The following is a 20,829-nucleotide window of genomic DNA, read 5'->3' as shown; positions in this document are numbered from 1 at the left end:
GCCTTCCATTGGAAAGCCCTCACTTGGAACACTGAGGTGTGGTGAGGTGGTGCTTTCTCTCAGGTAGGTAAGCTCGTGCTCCGATACTCCATGCAACGTGGTGCCCCACCAGCTAGCTAACATGCCCGTACCTCTTGCCTTACACCCAGTACGACTGACTCTAAAACCAACCTTTGCTCCGCCCAACCGTCACAACCTGGAGCCATTCATTCCATGGCGCCGTTGCCTACCTGTCTCCTTGCCTCACCTTAGGTTGTTCCTCAGCAGATAGCCCCGGCCCAGTTGCATTTGAGTCGTACGGCGGCTGCTTGCCATTCCAGTGGCCCTGAAATCGGAGACAAAACCACAGCTCCGTCATACAGTCTGATCGGTTTGGAATTGCGAATCACGCGACCCGGCAATCTGGTATCCATATCCCCCGCCGCAAATCCGAAATACCTCTGTTCCGAGTTCACCTCTCTCGGCCTCTCTTCAACCCGTTACTGCCGATTTTCACTCCACTGTCAACCATGTTGACATAACAAGACCTTTCGAAATGGCCTTCCAGACAAACGTCTTTAGAAACGGTGCTTGGGTGACGGAGACTATTGACCTCCAAACTGTTCTGAGGGGCTCAACCACAAACACCTCCGCTGTCGCTCCTTCACTCCCCGCTCCGCCAAGCTGTGGTATCTTGACGAGAACTGTCATCGATAGTCCCATTGCTCGATGGGTCTTGCCTGCTCGCCTGAGGTCCGCACATCACAATGATGTTGCTTTCGTTGGGGTGAGTCACTCATTCTCTTTCTCGAGCTCACCTGGAGGCTTGGATATTCCATTCCTCGAACCCCGCTGCCCTTTTCCTCACACGTTATCTCCAGACTATGTGAAGAAGCTTACAAATATAGGATCGTTACGTGAGCATCAATGAGTTGCGCAAAGATGGGCAGCTTCAGGAGGTGCTGCGGAAGAACGACTTTGGCTGTCGCATTCGAAATGCGCTTGTTATTGGAAACAAGTACGAGCACTTTCGCGTTGTCCCAGACGACCCTGGTCATGACCACATCAAAAGCGAAGACGAAGATGACGACACCCACATGGCCGATATTGTCTCTGGATCTGGCATCAGTAGTTCTCATGGACAATTCCCACCGCACTTATTGCTCCTCATCCTCGAATCAGGTTCCTTTGTCTTCCTCTTTATCAAAAGAGATGACGAGAGAGACACCCTGGACTTCGTCGCATCGCCGTTCCATAACCCAGCAAGGAGACTGGGCCACTTGGGATTCCACGTGGCTGTTGACCCCAGGTCTCGCTATATTGCAGTCGCCGATGCCCAAAACAAATTTGTCGTTTACGAGCTAGAGTCCATGGAGGCAATGGGCGACCAGTTCATACTTGGAAAGGCCATTAAACCCATTAGGGCTCACCACCCAAGAGCAGTCCAGGGTACCATTCTCAAGATGGAGTTTCTTTATCCTCGCCCCGAGGACGAAGACCACGTCATTCTACTTCTCATTATCGCAAAGGCCGACAGGTCGAAGATGGTCATCTACGAATGGGAGCGGGGAGACGATCTTGGCCAAGTGCTAGCCGAAGAAAAGCGTGGCCATCGCATAGCACCAGAGCATCGGCTCCCTCTTCTGATCATTCCTCTGACAGTGAGGAGTTCCTTTTTCGCAGTTTCCGAACACGCTCTTGGCATATGCAAGGACCCTCTCCAAGGGCCCCCTGACATTGAAACAATCAATCCCATCAGCCATCCCGCAAGCCCTTTTCATCACGGTACTAGTGTACCTCTCTGGACAGCTTGGGATAGACCGGTACGGAGGCGCCGCTACTACGACACCAAGGATCTTATCTACCTGGCTCGAGAAGATGGTGTAATTGTCTTCTTTGAGTTCAATACGACGGATATCCTAGGCGCTGCTATGAATGTTGGCAGCTGCAACTGCAACATTTCGACCGCCTTCACCACAATGTATGACGCCTACTCTGACGTGGCCATTGTCGCCGGTGACTCTGGCCCTGGGATGGTCTTCCAGGTAAGTTGTGATGCCATTGTTTTTTTACCAGACAGCTACTAACATACCTACCCAGCTCAAACCTCGGGAGCCTCTCGTCGAGCTTGGAAGTATCCCAAACTGGTCCTGCTCGGTTGATTTCGTCACTACAGATGCTTTGACTTCGTGGAATCCCGAGACTGGTCCAAAAGGGAAGCCCTTAATACCATGGCGAGATAGAACGTTGGACCATTTGACAGCTCCAGACAAAGTTCTTTGCGCCTCTGGGAACGGCCCGCAGGGCAGTATCACAGAGCTTCGCTATGGATTGCCCGCTAATATTATATCTTATTTTGAACCGCTGCCAACAAGAAAAGTCTGGGTTTTCAGAACCGCAGACGGAACTTGGCCATATCAAATGCTGATGGCAAGCCCTGGAACTTCCGACGTATTACTAGTATCATCTGATCTATCGAACGCGGAGATGGCTGATCCAATGGCAACTCAATTTGACACAGAGTCTCGAACTCTGGCAGCGGAGCAAAGTCGAAACAATACCATTGTTCAGGTATCTGAGAAGCGTATCATTACAATCGACCAGCACCACAGGTTTGTGTTACAGAAATCGGCCTCCACGTCCCACTCCGACTTTGCTAATGTTCTAGTAGTTCAAGTTATGAATTAGATGATTTTGAGGGTGTGGGTAGGATAGCTGAGCATGCAGCCGTCAGGGGTAATTGCATCTGCGTCTCAACCTTTGAAGAATCTCGCTTCCGAATCCACACTTTCCGTACGAACGGGACCAAAACATCCCTTACACAGACTTACCCTGTCGATGGCGAAGTCACATGTCTAACCCTCTGTTCTCTTGATGGACGGGAATGTGTACTGGCTGGGCTTTGGAGACAAAACAGCCCCTACTTGGCCGTCTTCCCTACAAACGCAACAGGTGAAAAGCCAGAATTGATACGGCTTACCACGGGTACGTCCTATCCTGCACGACTTTGGGACTGTTGATCTAACAACCTGAAATAGACCAAGCAGTCCATGATGCGGAAGACATTGATGCAATGGATATTGCCCCAACAATCGAGTTGGTGACCACCATTGTGCCAGTAGCGGAATCAGCGGAGCAAACAAGCGTAGTCGTGGGTACCCGAAGCGGGCATCTCATCACAGTCCAACTCACCATGAACCCCTTCCAACATCGGATTTTTGCGGAGAGATTAGGGACAGTCGCACTCGAAGTTGTACCTCTGGAAACGCCGTTACTCCCTGGCTCAGCACTGGTTTGTTGCAACGACAGCCTCCTGCTTCTGAGGGACTTTGAGGCCAGACGGCCAGGTCATTTTGCCACGAAGCACCGGGTATGGGCAACTGATCTGAAGCACCCAGCGACTCCATCGTTGCCTGTCATCTCTGCGGCGTGCATTCCCGTCGATTTGGGCGGCAAAAAACGCGCACCACTTGTACTTTTGTCAGGAGAGCGCATGTCGTTCGTAGAGCTGTATTTGCAATCTGGGCCGGTGCCCAAGACACTGCCACTGCCCGGGACACCTTCCAAGGTACTATACTCTCAAACTCTACAGTGTTTAGTTGTTGCACTGCAGATTGGCAAGAAGCCGACTGTTCTTTTCTTGGACCCCGAGACCGGAGAAGACCTCTCTCTTCCGCAAGACAAGCATGGAAATGCGACAACATTCATCAGCGGCTTGGGGAGCCAAGACGACAAAATTCATGCAGTTTACGACTGGCTTTTCGTCAAAGACGGCATGAAATTTCATTACCTCATCGTCACGACGGCAGGCGGACGCCTCTTACTTGTGTCTCCCAAGAAGGAAGAGAGTCATGACCCTAAGGGCAACAGGAGAACGAGGATACGGTTCTCCACCAAATACAGAATAAAGGAAAAGGCGCCCATATATTCTATCGTTGGCGATGGCGACAGCATTATCTACTGTGCTGGAAAAGTCCTCCACTGGGACGTCCTTGACTCGGTCGAAAAGAGATTGGTCCGCAAAAAGACATACGAGCTGAACTCGCCCGCCATCTCACTACGGATGGTGAACGGCAAGATCTCGGCACTTACCCTAAGCGACTCCTTGGTGATCATTGATCACAAGGCAGAGAATACACACGGAGAAATGACACAGATCCATGCGGATCAGGTGACGCGGAAGTCGAATCACTTCTTCGACGTCGGGGATGATGCAGATCCAGAATTGACTTGGCCGGTGACTCTGCTGACGGGCATGGATCGGTCCTTCACGGCAGTCTGGACTCCCTGGAAACAGCCAAAGAGAGAGCTGGAGCTCGTCGCGGAAGGACCGTTGCCTGCCAGCATTAGGAAACTTCAGCGAGGCCGCGTGCGGCCGGAATGGGTGGCGACAGAACATGTGCCACGGTACGGCAGTATACCAAGCACAGTAGACGGTGCTGAGGTGTTGGGGATCTGTCTTGACGGATCATTGATGCACTTCAGCCTACTCAACCTTCAAGCATGGCGATTTTTGCGTCTCATTGAGAACCTAGCGCTGAGAAGTCCATTGCTGTTTCCCTACAGCTATGAAGTGTCCATTTTGGACAACGAGGAATACGACGCGGAAGCGAAAGACACGCCAAAGTCGATGAAGCACATCAATGGAGATTTACTACAGCAGTGTATCGACAAGCGGGTCCTTCAGGAGATAATGGAGGGAGACAGCAACCATGACCTTTTGCGAGAGTATCTGGACGGCTTGGATGATGGAAAATGGACTGCATCTTTTCAAGAAGACAACGACCCTCAACTCACGAGGTATTTCGATCTCGCTTACGACATTTTGGATTACTTCCTTGCGCCTGTTCTCTGAAAAAGGTATGGGGTTCTTCTTTGCCGAAAAGACGATGCTTCCGTTGTACCATCGAGGGAAAAGCCGTGAGAAGAGTGGTCAGTACTTGGACTAAGTAGAAGAATCACTGGGCTCTAGGAAAGAATCCGAGTCTACTTCAAAACTTCCTAAGTCCGAGATATAGCCCTGCACCTACGACTCAGAAACGAGGCTGGTACCATGTTGTCTCGACTGACTGATGAATACAGAGTTAGCTTCATCTGCAAAAGCCTAGATCATATCAAGGACTAGTCATCTTCTGTGAAGCTCCCACGCGCCTGAAAGCGTTTGGGTGGCCACCCACTCATGTCACTTTTTTCCCACGACCTAACTTAGAAACATAATTGTGGAGAAGGAGGGGTTAACATGGGTAGCTTTGGTGCGTTTAGCGCATGCACAACGGCGTAATGTGAGTGGACGACACCTTGATGAATTTTGTTCGCACAGTGGCCAAATTATTATCGGATGCCCTACATTTTCTTTCGCTGTGAGTTGGCCTCACTTGGCCTGGAGTTAAGACGAGATATCGCCATGCTATGTCCAGTCAACGGTGGCATCCCGCAGAGCTCACACTCGAAGAGTCATATCTACACCGAGGTAGACTATCTGGGGAGGCTTGGAATTGGTCATAGTTTGCCCAAAAAGCAGTCATCAAATAGTGTAGTGATCGCGGGTAAAGCAAGTGAAGGCCCGCCAGCTACCTTGCCTTAGTTGAGCTAAAGTAAGTACAAAATAGGTGCCTTGAGCACTGGAAGCGCACCTGCACAATCTGAGGCGTCGCAAAGACGACCGTCACACCCCCCCGGTACAAATGACATTCATGGCTTTTGCGGCTTTGCCCACCACCAAACTTTCAAGTGCACCGTACGACCAAGACGTTGCCCCAAAACCCGAACTTTGCCCCGCAGTGAATTGCCCTCCAGTTTTCCCGCTCGAGATTTTGACCAGTTCTCAACGACCTTCGCTCTTTCCCCGGTTGTAGCCCAGACAAGACGCATCGCATCGTCCGTATTATGTCGTGTCGGCCCCGACAGAATCGCATTCAGGTCTCGGTTTCGCCACCTCATCTCTTGCATCGCTGAAAGAGCCCTTTTCTTTCGTGTGCCACCACCAATCATCGAAACCCCACCCCATCCTTGGGAATTTCCGTCTGTCTCTCTAGCCGTCATTCACTGGCTGGATCGTCGCCCACAATCGGCAACTATTTAGGGTCTTTCCTGATTTGATTCTACAAACTGGACACGGTCCTTACAAAGAGACACTCCTCAAGTCCCTTTTACGACTCCGACGTCGAATACCGTCAAGATGCCTCCCAAGAAGAAGGGTAACAAGGCTCGCGCCAACGACGACTGGGAAAATGAGCTCGGCGAGACCATCGCTCCTGCCGCCGCTGCACCCGAAGCTGATGCCGAAAAGCCAGCCGAGGGTGAGCCAGAGGAGGAGGTCAGTGGTCTCATGGCCACTCTGCGCAAGAACAGAGAGAAGAGAAAGAAGAAGGGCATCGAGGAGCCCGTAGCCGAACCCGAGCAGGAGGATGCTCCTTCACCCAGTCTTGCCGAGAAGGCCCCTCAAGAGGCGACCATGGACGACGAGTTCGCCCTGCCGGAGAAGAAGGGCAAGGGTGGCAAGGGAAAGCAGGCCCAGGCCGCTGCCCCGGCTGACGATGACGAGAACTCCGGTCGTGTCCTCACCAAGGCCGAGAAGGAGAAGCTGAAGAAGGAGAGAGAGAAGCAGCGCAAGAAGGAAAACGTGAGTTCGCAATGGCTCTTTCTATCCATACGACCAATCTAACCATAATCGAAATACATAGGCCGCCAAGAAGAAGCCTGCTACTACCAAGGCAGAGCCGGCCAAGGCAGCAGCTCCCGAGAAGAAGGACTCCCCCACGCCCGCCGCCGCTGCCGTCGCCCCCCCTCCGGCCGAAGAGAAGGGTGGCAAGAAGAAGAAGATCCCCGCCGCTCTGGCCGCTCTCCAGAAGCAGCAAGAGGAGCTCCGCCGCAGACAGCAGGAGGACGCTGAATTCGCCGAGCAGGAGAAGAAGAGAATTGAGGAGGAGGAGCGAGCCGCCGAGGAAGAGAACAAGCGCAAAGAGGAGGCAAAGGCCCTCAAGAAGCAAAAGGAGAAGGAAAAGATTGAGCAGCTCAAGAAGGAGGGCAAGTTCATGACCAAGGCGCAGAAGGAGGAGAAGGCCCGTAACGAGCGGAAGCTCCAGCAGATGCTTGCTGCCGGCATCAAGGTTGGCCCGAGCGAAGAGGCCGAGAAGAAGAAGACCGTCTACGACAACAAGAAGAAGGGAGGCCGCAAGGCGCAAGACAAGGTAAATTTCGAGGACGGTGTGAGGTTCCAGAAGGTGCTATCGCTAACTTAAGTGTTCCTCAGGTTGACGAAGAAAAGGCCCTTGCCGAGGCTGCAGAGCGCGCCAAGAAGGAAGCCGAACGACTCATCAAGGAGGCCGAGGAAAAGGCCGCCAAAGAGAAGGCCGACGCAGAGGCTGCCGCTGCTGCCAAGAAGAAGGCGGCAGAAAGCGATCTGGAGGACGACTGGGAAGCAGCTGCTGCCTCTGATGAGGATGACGTCAAGGACAGCTGGGATGCTGACAGCGACGAAGAAGCTGAGAAGAAGAAGGCCGCCGCCAATGGCAAGGCCGACAAGAAGGATGAGGAGGCCAACTCCGAGGACGACGATGAGGATGATGACTCTGACTCTGAATCTGAATCCGACTCCGAGGATGAGAAGGAGACGGCGGCCCGTCAAGCCGAACTTCAACGCAAGAAGGAGGCCGCGGAGCGCCGTGAGAAGGCTCACCAGGCCGCGTTGGCTGCCAGATCCAAGGACAACCTCCGTTCCCCCATTTGCTGTATTCTGGGTCACGTCGATACCGGAAAGACGAAGCTTCTCGACAAGATTCGTCAGACCAACGTGCAGGAGGGCGAAGCTGGTGGTATCACTCAACAGATTGGTGCTACCTACTTCCCTGTCGAGGCCATCAAGGCGAAGACCGCCGTCGTCAACCCTGACGGCGCCTTCGACTTCAAGGTCCCCGGTCTGTTGGTCATCGATACCCCTGGTCACGAGTCCTTCTCCAACCTGCGCTCTCGTGGTTCGTCTCTTTGCAACATCGCCATTCTCGTCGTCGATATCATGCACGGTCTCGAGCCCCAAACTCTGGAGTCTATGAGAATGCTCCGTGACAGAAAGACTCCTTTCGTCGTTGCTCTGAACAAGATTGATCGTCTGTACGGCTGGAAGAAGGTCGATAACAACGGCTTCCAGGAGTCCCTGGCATTGCAGCCCAAGGGTGTCCAGAACGAGTTCAAGAACCGCCTCGAGCAGACCAAGGTTGCCTTCGCCGAGCAGGGTTTTAACGCAGAGCTCTTCTACGAGAACAAGTCCATGGCCAGGAACGTGTCGCTCATCCCTACTTCTGCCCACACCGGAGAGGGTATTCCCGATATGCTGAAGCTCATTGTCCAGCTCACCCAGGAGCGCATGGTCGGAGCCCTGATGTACCTTTCCGAGGTTCAGGCCACTGTTCTCGAGGTGAAGGCCATTGAAGGATTCGGTATGACTGTTGATGTTGTCCTGTCTAACGGTATCCTGCGCGAGGGTGACAGGATAGTGTTGTGTGGTGTGGAAGGTGCCATCACCACAAACATTCGCGCGTTGTTGACGCCCGCACCAATGCGTGAGCTGCGCCTTAAGTCTGCCTACGTGCATAACAAGGAGGTCAAGGCCGCTCTCGGTGTAAAGATCAGTGCCCCTGGTCTCGAGGGTGCCATTGCCGGTTCTCGCATGATGGTCGTCGGCCCCGACGACGACGAGGACGACATCATCGACGAGGTCGAGTCCGATCTGGCGACTCTCTTCAGCCGTGTCGAGAAGACTGGTCGTGGTGTCAGTGTCCAGGCGTCCACCCTCGGTTCCCTCGAGGCCTTGCTCGATTTCCTCAAGGACTGCAAGATTCCCGTCGCCAACGTCGGTATCGGCCCGGTGTACAAGCGCGATGTCATGCAGGCCGGTATCATGCTGGAGAAGGCGGCCGACTACGCCGTCATGCTCTGCTTCGATGTCAAGGTCGACAAGGAGGCGCAGCAGTACGCCGACGACGTCGGTGTCAAGATCTTCACCGCAGACATTATTTACCACTTGTTCGATGCCTTCACCAAGCACATGGCGGAGCTCCTGGAGAAGAAGAAGGAAGAGTCCAAGATGTTGGCCGTGTTCCCCTGCGTGCTCAACACGGTTGCCGTCTTCAACAAGACCGGCCCCATTGTCGTTGGTGTTGACGTCGTTGACGGTCAGCTCAAGATCAACACACCCATTGCAGCCGTCAAGACCAACGCCGTCACTGGCGTCAAGGAAATCGTCAACTTGGGTAGAGTGTAAGTCCCATGATCCCCATCCCATTGATCCGACGAAGAAAAGGACAAAGAACAATTTTGGATGCTAACACCGAGTAGTACCTCTATCGAGCGTGACCACAAGCAGATTCCCGTCTGCAAGAAGGGACAGCCCTCGGTCGCCGTCAAGATTGAAATGGGCGGCCACCAGCCGACGTACGGTCGCCACCTCGAGGAGTCTGACGTGCTGTACAGTCTCATCTCGCGCGCCAGCATCAACACCCTCAAGGAGTTCTACCGCAAGGACGTCTCCAACGACGAGTGGCAGCTCATCATCAAGCTCAAGCCCCTTTTCGACATTCACTGATTGCGTAATATCTACTACTTCCTTGTGTCTGTCTCTTCTGTCTTGTTTAGCTACATGACGAGAGAGGCAGAGAGAGGGGGAGCTGGAGGTGAAGAAGTATGGAAAGGATGAATGGTGTGGGAAGTGGGTTATCTGGGCTGCATGAAGGGATGGAAATGAAGGTTTTTTTTTCTCTCAAAGAAGTCTGATGTATGTGGTTTTTTGTCTACGAGGTGGTTTATCACCCCTCCGAAAAGCATATGTGTGTTTCCATGGCCATTCTCCAAAAAACAAAAATTTGCAAGCTGTGGGCAAAAGAATTCAAAGAGATGTTTTATCTAGAATTTCTGACTTGAAGATGGCCAGGAAATGACATGATGTATGTAGGCTGTGATTTACACTCTTCTCGAGGGGTACATCACCATACCATACTTGCAGATACTCGAGTCACAACTGCTTTGAGGAAGAAAACGCAATGAATCACTACCTTGATAAAACATAGTTAATATTTGACGTGTGTATGGAAAAGAGGCCTCGGTCATTTGTCAAATTCAAGTCATTTCTCTCATTCCATGATAACCGTCGAAGCTGCTCTAGCCTGATGACCCTATGCCAACCCGAAAGAAACCATAACTAAGGGTCTATTCTATCATCTTCGTTGCTTCTCGCTTTTGTTCTCTTTGTTATCTTTTTTTCAAAGTTTCAAACGTTGGTCAGGTCCACAGGATCCTATTTCGTGCCCTCGGCCTCAGCGTCAGCCTTTGCGTCAGCGTCGGTCATCTCCTCATCCTTAGCCGCCGGAGGAGCCTTCTCAGCTTCGGCAGCTTTGCGAGCCTCCTCTTCGGCTTTCTTGGCGGCTTTCTCAGCCTCAACTCTCTCCTGAACGATGCGACGCTCCTCCTCGACCTTCTCGAAGTGGCGCTGGACGATAGGTCCGGCCATGGCGCGGATCTCGTCAATCTTGGCAACGTAGACGGCCTTGGTGGCGTCCTCGCCCTCATCGTAGAGCCAGTCCTGGAACATAGGTTAGCGGCCGCTTTCGAATCGCACGTACTCCAGAAAATCTCTTACCTCGCTCGCCTCAAGCTTTTCCTTGATCTTGGTCTTCTCCTCGTCGCTGGCAAAGTCGGCGTACTGGTCGTCGAGCTTGTTGCGAAGGTCGTAGATGAAGGTCTCGAGCTCGTTCTTCTTCTCCTCGGTATCGGCGACAAGCTTGTCCTCCATAACCATGGCAGACTCCTTCTCGAAAAGAGCAGTTCTCGCTGAGTCGGACAGGGAGGCTGTGCCGCTAACAATGGGGAGGTCGCCCTTGCGGACTTGCTTCTTCACCTTGCGGGTCTTCTTGGGAGCATCCTCCTTGTTGTCGGTCTCCATGGCCTTTTGAGGTGAATAGATTGTTAGCTTCGGGATCTCTTCATCCTCGACAAACGCACAAGACGGGGGCGGAACAGATCGCAACTCCGTGTCTAAGCCTTGGCGCCGTCGTTTGAGCGGCGACTCCAAGCTATCAAGCACGTCGGCAGAAGGAAAAGTTTCGTAACGAGACGCCGCAACACTCACATCAGGATCCTTCTTCTCGCCATCCTTCTCATCTTCCTTAACCTCCTCCTCGACCTCCTGGTCCTCGACGTAGTAGCCGCTCTCAACGTTGAGAACACCGTGGATGTTCACGCGAGCCTTCAGCTTGCAGATCATGAAGTCATCCTTGCCGTCGGCCTTAACACCCTTGACAGAGAAGCGACCAATCCACGGGTTGATCTTTCCGGGGAGATCTTGGGGCTTGGCGTAGCGAGCCTCGAGATCAAAGGGCTGCTTGCGGTAGAAGGTAAGAATCTTGGTAGAGGGCAGAACGTTGCCGCGGTTGAAGACAGTCAGGCTGGTGTCCTCGTCGGGAATATCGGGAGCCTTCTCCCAGGCGAACTCGATGGGGTAGCTCATGATGTCCTGGACAGTGAAGTCGCGGACACGGAAAACGGGGGACAGGATAGCGCAGCTGAAGGCAGCGCCACGAGCAACAGCCTCGTCCTGGTTCAGGGTGAAAGACAGGGTCTTTCCGAAGAAAGCCTGAATGCGCTCCTTGAGGGCAGGAACACGGCTGCCACCACCAATGACCTCAATGACGTCGATGTCGTCCTTGGTCAACTTAGCCTCGGCAAGAGCCTGCTCGAGAGGAACGTGGACACGCTGCAGCAGAGGCTCGACGAGGGCCTCGAACTCCTGGCGCGTGATCATGGCGGAAACATCGACATCGTTCATGATGGACTCGATGTTGACGGGAGCCTGCTGGTTGGCAGAAAGGATCTTCTTGCACTTCTCGGCGGCAGCGATGGTACGGGCCATGGCGCGGCCGTTGGAGTGGATGTCAATCTTGTACTTTCCATTGAACTCCTTGCCCAAGTGCTCGACAAGGGCCTTGTCGAAGTCACGGCCACCAAAGTGGCGGTCGAAGGCGGTACCCTTGACGGCCAGCTCGCCCTTCTTGAACTCAACAACGGAGCAGGTGTAGTTGCTGTGGCCGATGTCGATGAAGGCAACACGGCGGGGCTGCTCCTCGGGGGCGGGGAGATCGAGCTTGGTGATACCCCAGCCGAGAGCGGCAGCAGTAGTGTCGTTCATGAGGCGGAGGAGCTTCAGGCCAGCGATCTCGGCAGCATCGATAATGGCGCGGCGCTGGATGTCGGTGAACCAAGCGGGAACGCTCATGACCAAGTCGGAAACGGGAAGCTTGAGCTCAGCCTGTGTTGTTTGCTTGATCTTGCTGAGGTACATGGAGATCAGCTGGGTGTTGGAGAACTTCTCCTTCTTGCCAAGGTACGAAACCTCGACACCGACCTGGCCGTTGACATCGACGAGGGGAGCGGTGATGTACTGCTGCTCGAGCTGGGCATCGGGGTCGCTGGCAGCGCGGCCGGCAAGACGCTTGATGGAACCGACAGTGTTCTTGAGGTTGGAGATTTCTTGAGTCTTGGCGCTCTCGCCGAGGTATCGCGACTTGGGACCGAATCCAACAACAGACCTGGAGATAACAGTTAGTCTGACTGCATCATCATTTCGAACGACTGGGGGGTATTGGTTTGGACGTACGGTGTAGCGCGGTTGGAGACCTCGTTGGAAATCTATATTCGTTCGTTAGTCGTCGTTGTTCTGTCGCAAAATCTCTGCTTGTTTTTTGGCGGGGGAGGGGCAGAGGTCAGGGTACGCACCACATCGACACCGCGATTTCTGGCGACGGCAATGACCGTCTTGAGGGTTCCGAAATCAACACCTGAAGTAAAGAACACAAAGGTCAGCAAGTATTCTTCAAGGCGACAGATACCAAGGCGGCAGAGCAAGACAGAGAGGCGCAAGCATACCGACGACACTCATGTTGGGTGGTAGTGTTCTTTCTGTGAGGATATTGTAAACAAGGATTGTCCGGCGGAGGTTCTGATGGCAGCGGGGTTGCGCTCACAACAACGCTCTGAGAAGAGGAAAGAGATTTGTTGGGGGTTTCGAGTCTTGGTCGAGTGATGGTTGATTATCCGACTTGCGGGAAGGGTATTTGCAAGCGGTCGAGTCGAAAGGTCGTCTCGTCGAAAAGGTTGGGGGGAGAAAAATGTCGAGTACAGACAAATGCAAGGTTTAAGAGTTTGTCAATATGCAAGAGAACCTGAAGGTGGGATGTGCCGGAGTGTGGAAAAAAAGTTGCAGTGCGCTCTAGCGTCACCAGGAAGTGTCTGGCCGGGCGGTACACCAAGTAAGTACTCTGAGGTAAGGCAGTGAGTGGCAGGCCACAGAGGTGGATGAGGTGGGCGGGACAGGGAAGACCGGGGAGGTCCAGGTAGCGGTAAGGTACGTGGCCACACCAGATTTACTTTGGGGTATTGGTGAGGCAAGGAGGGCGGTCAGGTACCTTTTTTTTTTTTTGGCACGGTACCTTACACTGGGTTTGGGTTTGGGTTGGATTGTGTGTGTGCTGTCAAGTTGGGTACCTACTGTATGGCATCGACGAGATGAGACTTGTAGCGTGCGATGCTCTGTAACTGGAGCGTCTTCTAGCGGACGTTTTCTTTGCTTGCAAGGGGCGGTATTGCTTGTGACTGTGCGCTCTGAGTAAGGTAAGGTACCTCGGAAAAGGCGACGATGTCTACCAAATGATAGGTAGGGTAGGTAGGTACTTGGCGGGACGGGAATGACTTGAGCTGGGTGGACCCAAATGGAATTTTGACGGTGTCAGGGCGCTGAAATAGTAGTGGAGGCCGAATGGGAAAGAAGATTCTCCTTCGTTCTCTGTTGTTCCTCATGGACTTGGCCCCCTGCTCGGGTCACCGTGCCACTCCGCTGCCACCGTGGATTTCTTGTGCTTCTGCCCCTCCACGCTTTTCCTCCACCCCGCCGCCACCCCTCACCAATCGTCCCTCTCTCCAACTGGCTCCCGCGGAAAGTGAGGCAATGCGGACAACGAAGAACCACATCCACGTGTATAAGGTAAGGCTGGCAGGCAGATGGGCTTGCTCGCCGTTGGTCTCTGCATGTCTGCGAGCTATCCGTACATACTATAGAGTTTGGGGGTATATTCATGAACGAATATGGTGGACCGCCTCGGTTTCGAAGCAATCAATCCGTCCTTCGTGCCTTTGTCCAAAGCCATCCCTGTTCATCATCAACAACAACCTGTCTGCCATCCTTGCTCGTTTGTAGAATTCTATCCAAACATCTGTGGTCAACCGTGATGCAATACCTCTGACCTACCTTATATATGGAGCACCTTGGAAATCATCATTAGTCATGAGGAACGTCAATGTCAGGCTGCTCCCACGAGTCTGTTTTTGTAAGGCATGCGACCAGACAACATGCCGCCTCTACAGGTTGTTGCCAAGTACGATACAGTTCCGAGTCCACTTGAAGTTATCTAATCTTATCTTGGCGATACCCCTCTATTGGGTAATACATCATGTCCTTGCCGCGACGATTACCAAATGCATCTCCTTCCCCGACGCTCTACATCTTGTCCTTGATTAATATTACTTCACAGCTTGCAACCTTCCACCAACCCGGCCACTTGGGCCAGATGTTGTTGCTAATGCCATGGTACCGATAGTTCATGGATCATCAGTCGCATCTTAGATGGGCGAGCAGGCTGCGTTTCCTCTCATTATTTTTAACCACAACTGCCCATTGCACCATATCGTCAGTTTGCTAGAGTACGGATGCCTCAAGAATGCATTGCATTATGTAAGTATTGCTAATAGCTTTCTGGTCAAATGGGCTTTCCAATACCCGCTATGCTAAGCGTTGCATCTACAGCTCTTGCGCTGTCAACCCATGGGTTTTACAAAAGAAATAAGAAAAGAATTAAAGGAAATATTCGAAACCAGTGTTGCCGGACGTCTTGAAGTTCTCCTGCTTTATGTTTGAAAGCCCTTTCAACGCCAAGATATGCAAATTTATCCATTCTATCGCACACCGTCGTTGCCTCGCCCCCAACGCTCCTCTACAGTTTTCTCTTGGGCGAGTCATCGCGGCTGTCATGGCCTCCGCTTGAGCTTTCACCCTCAGATTGAACATCTTCCAGAGGGATCGTGCGGACCAAGCTAGCTCTTGCAAGAGGGCTGCGCCCGCCTCTGGCCGAATGTGTTGCGTTCATTCCTTGCCGTGGCAGACCTTCTCCAGACTGCGGCCGTCCAGAAAAGCTGTTGTCGACAGAGCCCATCCGGACATTGTCGGTATACTCCTGGCCTCTATCCATCGGATCCGGGACGTCTTGGAATCCTCCCCGCTTCATCTCAGCATCGGAATATTCGTAAACCTGACCAGTTGTTGTAGTCTGAGCCCCAAATCGCTTAGAGTTGGACAAAAACTGGTTGAACTGGCTTTGCTGAGCAAGCTCATACTTCTTGCGATCCTCTTCACCCATGATACTCTCTACACGACGGGGCATGTAGACCGAGTTGCCAGCGGTCTGCGACGACACCATACTATCGAATGAGTCGCGTGACTGCAAAGCCCATGCCGGACCGAAACCACTGGGACCGGATCGGTTGACGGTGACTTGGGAGTCGTCAGCGTTGACGTAGAATCCAGCAGCAGACTTCTTTCTGGCAGCGAAGCGTCCCTCAATTTGCGATGGCGGCTGGACGACGCTGTGCTTGCGACCCATAGGGCCCATGTTACCCTTGCCGCCAGCGATGCTCTCCTTTCGGGCCTCGGCGGCAGGAATGAACGTTTCAGGCACGATGTTGAGCTCGTCTCCACCTTCCTTGGCTTGTTCGATGGCCTCTTGAGCAGTAGTCTCGGTGTCGGCAGTCGCGGCATCAGCTCTCGGGCCTCCCCATGTTCTCTGACCAGCTGTGAAGATACCGTAAACCATGTAGAACCAATTGAAGAAGGGGTTCAAGATGAACATGATCGGGTACAGCCAGATCTTGAAACGACGGAGCTTGGCACCAAAGTACAGCATCATGAGCCAATTGAGTCCGAGAGAAATTGCAATGAAGCCGACGGGCAAGTTGTCAACTTTCTTGGAAGTGGTGATGATAGCGAGGACCATAATGAAGAACAAAAGAGCCGTGGTTCTGATGGTGTTTTGCATAAATCGAACGAGAACCAGGATAGGGTAGCGCTTCCAGAGACGCCAATCAGTAAGCATGCAGACTTCGTTGGAGAGGAAACCCAGGAACCAACGTCTACGCTGCTTGATCAGGGATCTGTAGGTCTGGACAGCCTCGGTCTTGCAGAAGGCGGAGGTACACATCTGGATCTGGTACCGCTTCTTGGCTCCGATCATGAACAAATGCGTCAGCCAGCGGTCCTCGCCAAGATGACACTTGGCGAAGTCGAAAAGATCCTCGCACTGCTCTGCTTTATCGGCAAAGTAGTACTTGGCCATTCGGCGGAAGGCAGAGAATCGAAGCATCGTCAAAGCACCGGGAAGACAAGTGACGGCGCCGCACCCGGACTCGACAGTTCGCTCGAAAAGTTGGCCATGAATATACTCCATATCTTGGAGCAGTGTGATCAAGCTATGCTTCTTAGTCGTAGACGTGATAACACCGGTCATGGCCAACATGTCTCTGGGGTTACCAGGGCTCATTTCCATATCGAAGACGAAATTTTGAAGGCAGGTAGGGTCCAGAATACAATCGGAATCGATGAAAAGGATGAAGAGGTTGTCGTTTCTCTTGAGGTAGTGCTCGTAAACCTTGTCGATGAGCTTGAAGGTGGCCTTCTGACAATGGCGCTTGCCGCCATGGGGAAATCGGGAGACGGTGATACGAGCGGATTTGTATGAAACATCGATACTCTTAGGGTATGTCTCCAAGGTCAGCGGGACACCCAGCTTCTCGAGAGTGTTCAGGTAAAGTTCATCTTCTTGATCACCGTCGAACGAGAGGAAGACGTGAATGCAAGAGGGCGGGTAGTCGCAGTCGACGACAGAGTTGATGGCAACAACGAGAACATCTGGGTCCTCCTTGTAGACGGGCATGACGATGACGACTTTTGGTGCCGAGACTTCGTCCAGTACCTGCTTGATTCTCTTCGTTCGTCCAAGCTGGTTGGTAACAAGCTGATAGACGCAGAACAGCCATGGAATGGTCAGAAGGCCAGCAAAACTCCAGAAAGCGAACCACTGAAGCACATCGACCATGTTTGTTGGCCAGTACTTTACGACAGCACTGGGCAATGGCAGAGTGACGATCATGATCGGGAGGAAAATTGCTCTGGGAATAATTGTGAGCTCGACCATCTTTCTTGTGAGGGGTTGCGTGCCACTTCCACTTACCTGAAACAAGTGAATAAGATACCAACAATAACTGCCAATACTCGAATAGACCAATGCTCGGCCTTGACGAAGACCTTCCACAGGCAGTACAGGAATGCAGCAATCCATAGGAACCATTCGAGGATGGCTGCCAACATCACCAACCCGACAATCGAAGTGTAAACAATCTGAACATGTCAGCTAGTGAGGATGGATATGCAAGTTACAGATGGGCTCACATCTTTGGGGGCCCAGTAATTATCATCACCAGGCTCCGCCATCTTGACAAGATAACTGTAGTCTTCCATCGTGTCTTAAAAACGTGCGCTGAATCGACAATACACGAGCGGTGGGAGCAAACGCAGGCGGGCAAGGAGCCGATCGGAAACCGCAACTTCAGCTGGGTAGAAAAGGTCCACGTCGCGGTGAGAGAGGCGGGATCGTGCAAATAAAGCGTGTTGTCGTCGGGTAGTTGCAGCTCGCTTGTACGGCGCGTACTATGTTGAACACTCGTTTTCTTGAATCCAGTCGGACGGGTGCGTCAGGCTGGAGTCAAGACTCAAGTTGTACCGTGCCAACGGAAGCAAGGTATCCGAACAAAGTAGTCGGTAACCGCGGAAGGCGAGCTCTGATCGTTCGGTCGTGAATATGGGCAAAGTTGCCTTTTTCTTCGAGTGAGGTGAGCTTGGGGTGACTTGCAATGGGCCGGATGAGGAAACGACTCACCTCCCAGTAGTGACCGGCCTGTTCAGGTTGGCCACTCCAGGCAAGAAAAGGTCGGTCGCGACACTCAAACTCAGATGGGCTCTTATGAGGTCAACGAGTACATCATGAGCGGGGATCAGCAAGAGAGGACAAAGAAAGATCGCGGAGCGACGGAGACTAAAAGAGACGCTGAGTAGAAAATCAGATGACGGGAGATGTTGGTTGGCTCCTACTCGTCTTAAGAAGCCTGGGGCGTAACATGGGCAAAGACGGAAAAGGAAAGGGTACCAAAGACGGGGGAGGCGCGAACGGGGGTTCGAGGCTCGATAGAACCGCGCCCGTCTAGGATTGATCCGGCACCTCACAGACCGATGGGGGGGGGGGGGTTCTAGATGGTCCAAGTTGAATAGGTGGATAAGGAGGATGATTAGGTATTCAGCCCAAGGGGATCAAGCAAACAAGCAGGCAAGCAAGCAAAAAGCAGCTCAGGGATCACCGACCTGCACGGATCACATTAGCCGATTGATGGATGGGCGCCAATGTCAAGCCAGGCAAGGCATCATTTTGGCGCGGATAGCCACCCGATTGCGCACATGGAGGAGCTCTTGGTATTGTGACCGGCCGGTTCGAGTTGCAAATTGTATGCCCTGCGGAACCTAGGAGATATGTTTCTACAGTCTCCTCGACGTCCCCGGCGCCTGGTACGTGGCAAGATTGACGAATCGGTTTGCCGTCGTGGCAATAGCCTCGCTCAGAAATGCTGTATCAGTTAACCGGGCAAGATAATTAGAATGGCATGTGGTGCGGCTGTCAGGACCCTTGGTGCGACATGCCTCGTGTCTTCAACTTCCCACGCAGCCGGGTTCTCGATGGAATGCTAATCACGCAAAGGTGGTTTGGGGGTATCACCCGCCCTCATGGTCTCGTTTAGATCCGCGATCGTTGCTGGAATATGATGTGCTTCTGATGCTAACGGCGACTACGTCGGTCAAGGCACCCGTTGCTGGGAACAACTATGAGTAGGAGACGGACGTGATCGTCAACTGTGGAATGCACAGCCCAGCCGAGGCCCCTCGAGAGTTCTTTTGCGTACCTCTGGGATCTGGCCCCTGGGTCTACCTTTCCTGTCTAAACAGCCCAGACCTTCTGGGGTAAGGTAGGTATCCCGCATTTCCAACATCCGAGAATATTTATGTAGAATGTGACGTGCACGGCAGGTGAACCTGGGATCATCACCGAAACGATGTGAGAGTAGCAAAGTAGGTATGCACTGTTGGCACTCAAGGACCCGACGTGAAGTTGCAATTGCCCCTGGTGAAGCAGGGGGGTCATATGTATTAGCTAAGCATACCAAAGGGGGTCAAGTCCATTTAGGGAAGGATCAAGCAGGGATCAGACGAGCCGACAGGTGGGTCGCCAGCACAGCCGGGACTCCGGGCGGTAGGGGCCGCTGTATCAAAGAACTTCCGGTGCCCTGTACGGCCACCTTATTCGACCGCCATCGCATTAGGGTAAATGCAAAGCATCAACCCATGAATTAAGGTGAAGTGTCTCTTTTTGAGTTTGTGATGGAATGTTCTGTTCTCACACTCGGTAGTCACTTAGTTTAGACGCCGCAACCCGCCCGCTTGTCCCTGCGCGCGGTTGCCGTAGAAGCCATTCCGGTTGGCCTTTGCCACTCCGTGGGCGTCACCTCCCAACAAACAACGACAAATACCTATCCGTACGGGATCTTGTTGAAGGCAGCATTCATGGTCAGATTGGTAGGTAAGATAAGCTTGGAGCTCACCAAGAATCGGGCGAGGCAGCCAAGCAAGCTTCAGGTTGGTATGTATACTGGGGCCAGTACCTACTCCGTAATAGAAACCCTGACCGTCAAACGCTGAGAATCTGATCCCTGCCCGCTGGAATTTGACTGAGGTGACGGAAGGAAACATCGGTGATTCGCAACTGGGGCTTCCCGTCTTCCATCGCACTTTGTGAGGGACGGTGACATCCAGGAAGAAGGAAACATGATTGGCGCACCTCTCTCAAGGTTAACACACCGAACCTTGCCCTGACGCGCTAAGACGATTTGGTCCAGGGGCAGCCAATCTGGTCGACGACGATCCCGGCGCCTGTGGGGAACTCTTTCCCAAAACATCCATCGCGCTTGTCTTATTTCACTTCTCCAAAGTCGATGAGGATTCAGGAAAGAGACGAAATTCTCCGATATCCACGGCCATGCAACCACGAATGATGCCGTCTATTTTCGGGCCAGAACCATGCTGGACGGGCCGCATTCAACCTCTTCCACAGTCCACACAACCATCTTCCAAATCATCTACTCCAACTCCGGCAGCATCCCAAGGCAGGTACCTGACTTCAAGCTTAGTACCGATATCTCGATTCAAAACCACTTTCCACAGCGAGACTCCGCCTCCTTCTTCCTCACGTCCCTGAATTCTCTCGAATCCTCTTCTACTGATCCCCCCATCTCCCCGTCGCCTAGCCTAAGGTAGGCTTCAGGGTTGCCGTGGTCGGTGCTGAACATCTCTTACCTAGCCGGTGGATATAGACATGGTACCATACAGATTCCACCCCAAGACGTCCGTGGACGTCCGAGCAACCCAGGATCAGCCGGAATGTGATATTTCAGGACACACTGGGACAACGGCGCCATACGTCCACGCGTGCCTCGCTCACCCCCCACCCGCTTCTAGGCCACCCCTCTATGGATACGCGCTCCTACTCCCATTCATCTCCAACCCGCTCGAAGATGGCATCACGCAGGCGACAGATAGTTGTTTGCAGTCTTAATTTGCCACGCGATCGCCCGCCGCCGCCGCCGACGCAAGTTTCGACT

General features: G+C 53.0%; 5 protein-coding genes across 5 annotated transcripts; 3 read left to right on the top strand and 2 right to left on the bottom strand.

Annotated features, from left to right (window-relative positions):
- The first annotated feature begins 432 nt into the window (after positions 1-432).
- On the top strand, positions 433-5,076 carry BDZ83DRAFT_66162 (thermotolerance protein). The gene is made up of 5 exons (XM_060511064.1): positions 433-766; positions 888-2,024; positions 2,080-2,591; positions 2,651-2,964; positions 3,018-5,076. The coding sequence occupies exons 1-5, from the start codon at positions 536-538 to the stop codon at positions 4,832-4,834; spliced, it is 4,011 nt and encodes a 1,336-aa protein (XP_060369137.1). The 5' UTR covers positions 433-535; the 3' UTR covers positions 4,835-5,076.
- A 1,081-nt stretch (positions 5,077-6,157) lies between these two features.
- BDZ83DRAFT_569233 (uncharacterized protein) lies at positions 6,158-9,559 on the top strand (the record flags this gene model as incomplete). Its single annotated transcript, XM_060504166.1, has 4 exons — positions 6,158-6,601; positions 6,663-7,169; positions 7,232-9,234; positions 9,310-9,559. The coding sequence occupies 4 exons, from the start codon at positions 6,158-6,160 to the stop codon at positions 9,557-9,559; spliced, it is 3,204 nt and encodes a 1,067-aa protein (XP_060369136.1).
- Positions 9,560-10,267: 708 nt separating this feature from the next.
- On the bottom strand, positions 10,268-12,904 carry BDZ83DRAFT_648079 (hsp70-like protein; the record flags this gene model as incomplete). Its single annotated transcript, XM_060510143.1, has 5 exons — positions 10,268-10,552; positions 10,610-12,554; positions 12,623-12,654; positions 12,742-12,803; positions 12,892-12,904. The coding sequence occupies 5 exons, from the start codon at positions 12,902-12,904 to the stop codon at positions 10,268-10,270; spliced, it is 2,337 nt and encodes a 778-aa protein (XP_060369135.1).
- An 839-nt stretch (positions 12,905-13,743) lies between these two features.
- BDZ83DRAFT_66003 (uncharacterized protein) lies at positions 13,744-14,431 on the top strand. Its single transcript, XM_060511054.1, has one exon. It carries the CDS (start codon positions 13,781-13,783, stop codon positions 14,216-14,218), a length of 438 nt encoding a protein of 145 aa, XP_060369134.1. The 5' UTR covers positions 13,744-13,780; the 3' UTR covers positions 14,219-14,431.
- A 479-nt stretch (positions 14,432-14,910) lies between these two features.
- On the bottom strand, positions 14,911-17,858 carry BDZ83DRAFT_66013 (class VII chitin synthase). Its single transcript, XM_060511055.1, has 2 exons — positions 17,301-17,858; positions 14,911-17,238 (listed from the first exon to the last, which is right to left on the bottom strand). The coding sequence occupies exons 1-2, from the start codon at positions 17,435-17,437 to the stop codon at positions 15,012-15,014; spliced, it is 2,364 nt and encodes a 787-aa protein (XP_060369133.1). The 5' UTR covers positions 17,438-17,858; the 3' UTR covers positions 14,911-15,011.
- Positions 17,859-20,829: the final 2,971 nt, after the last annotated feature.

Source organism: Colletotrichum acutatum (genome assembly GCF_030867785.1).
Source record: "Colletotrichum acutatum strain CBS 112980 chromosome Unknown BDZ83scaffold_13, whole genome shotgun sequence".
Classification (NCBI taxonomy): domain Eukaryota; kingdom Fungi; phylum Ascomycota; class Sordariomycetes; order Glomerellales; family Glomerellaceae; genus Colletotrichum; species Colletotrichum acutatum.
Note: the sequence above shows the minus strand (reverse complement) of the source record. Positions and strands in the feature narration are given on the sequence as shown.

Coding starts and splice junctions, on each gene's coding strand:
- BDZ83DRAFT_66162 (XM_060511064.1), top strand. CDS start 536: ATGGCCTTCCAGACAAACGTCTTTAGAAACGGTGCTTGGGTGACGGAG. Junction 2,025..2,079: donor GCCCTGGGATGGTCTTCCAG/GTAAGTTGTGAT, acceptor ATACCTACCCAG/CTCAAACCTCGGGAGCCTCT. Junction 2,592..2,650: donor ACAATCGACCAGCACCACAG/GTTTGTGTTACA, acceptor ATGTTCTAGTAG/TTCAAGTTATGAATTAGATG.
- BDZ83DRAFT_66003 (XM_060511054.1), top strand. CDS start 13,781: ATGGGAAAGAAGATTCTCCTTCGTTCTCTGTTGTTCCTCATGGACTTG.
- BDZ83DRAFT_66013 (XM_060511055.1), bottom strand. CDS start 17,437: ATGTTGGCAGCCATCCTCGAATGGTTCCTATGGATTGCTGCATTCCTG. Junction 17,239..17,300: donor ATCTTATTCACTTGTTTCAG/GTAAGTGGAAGT, acceptor AATTATTCCCAG/AGCAATTTTCCTCCCGATCA.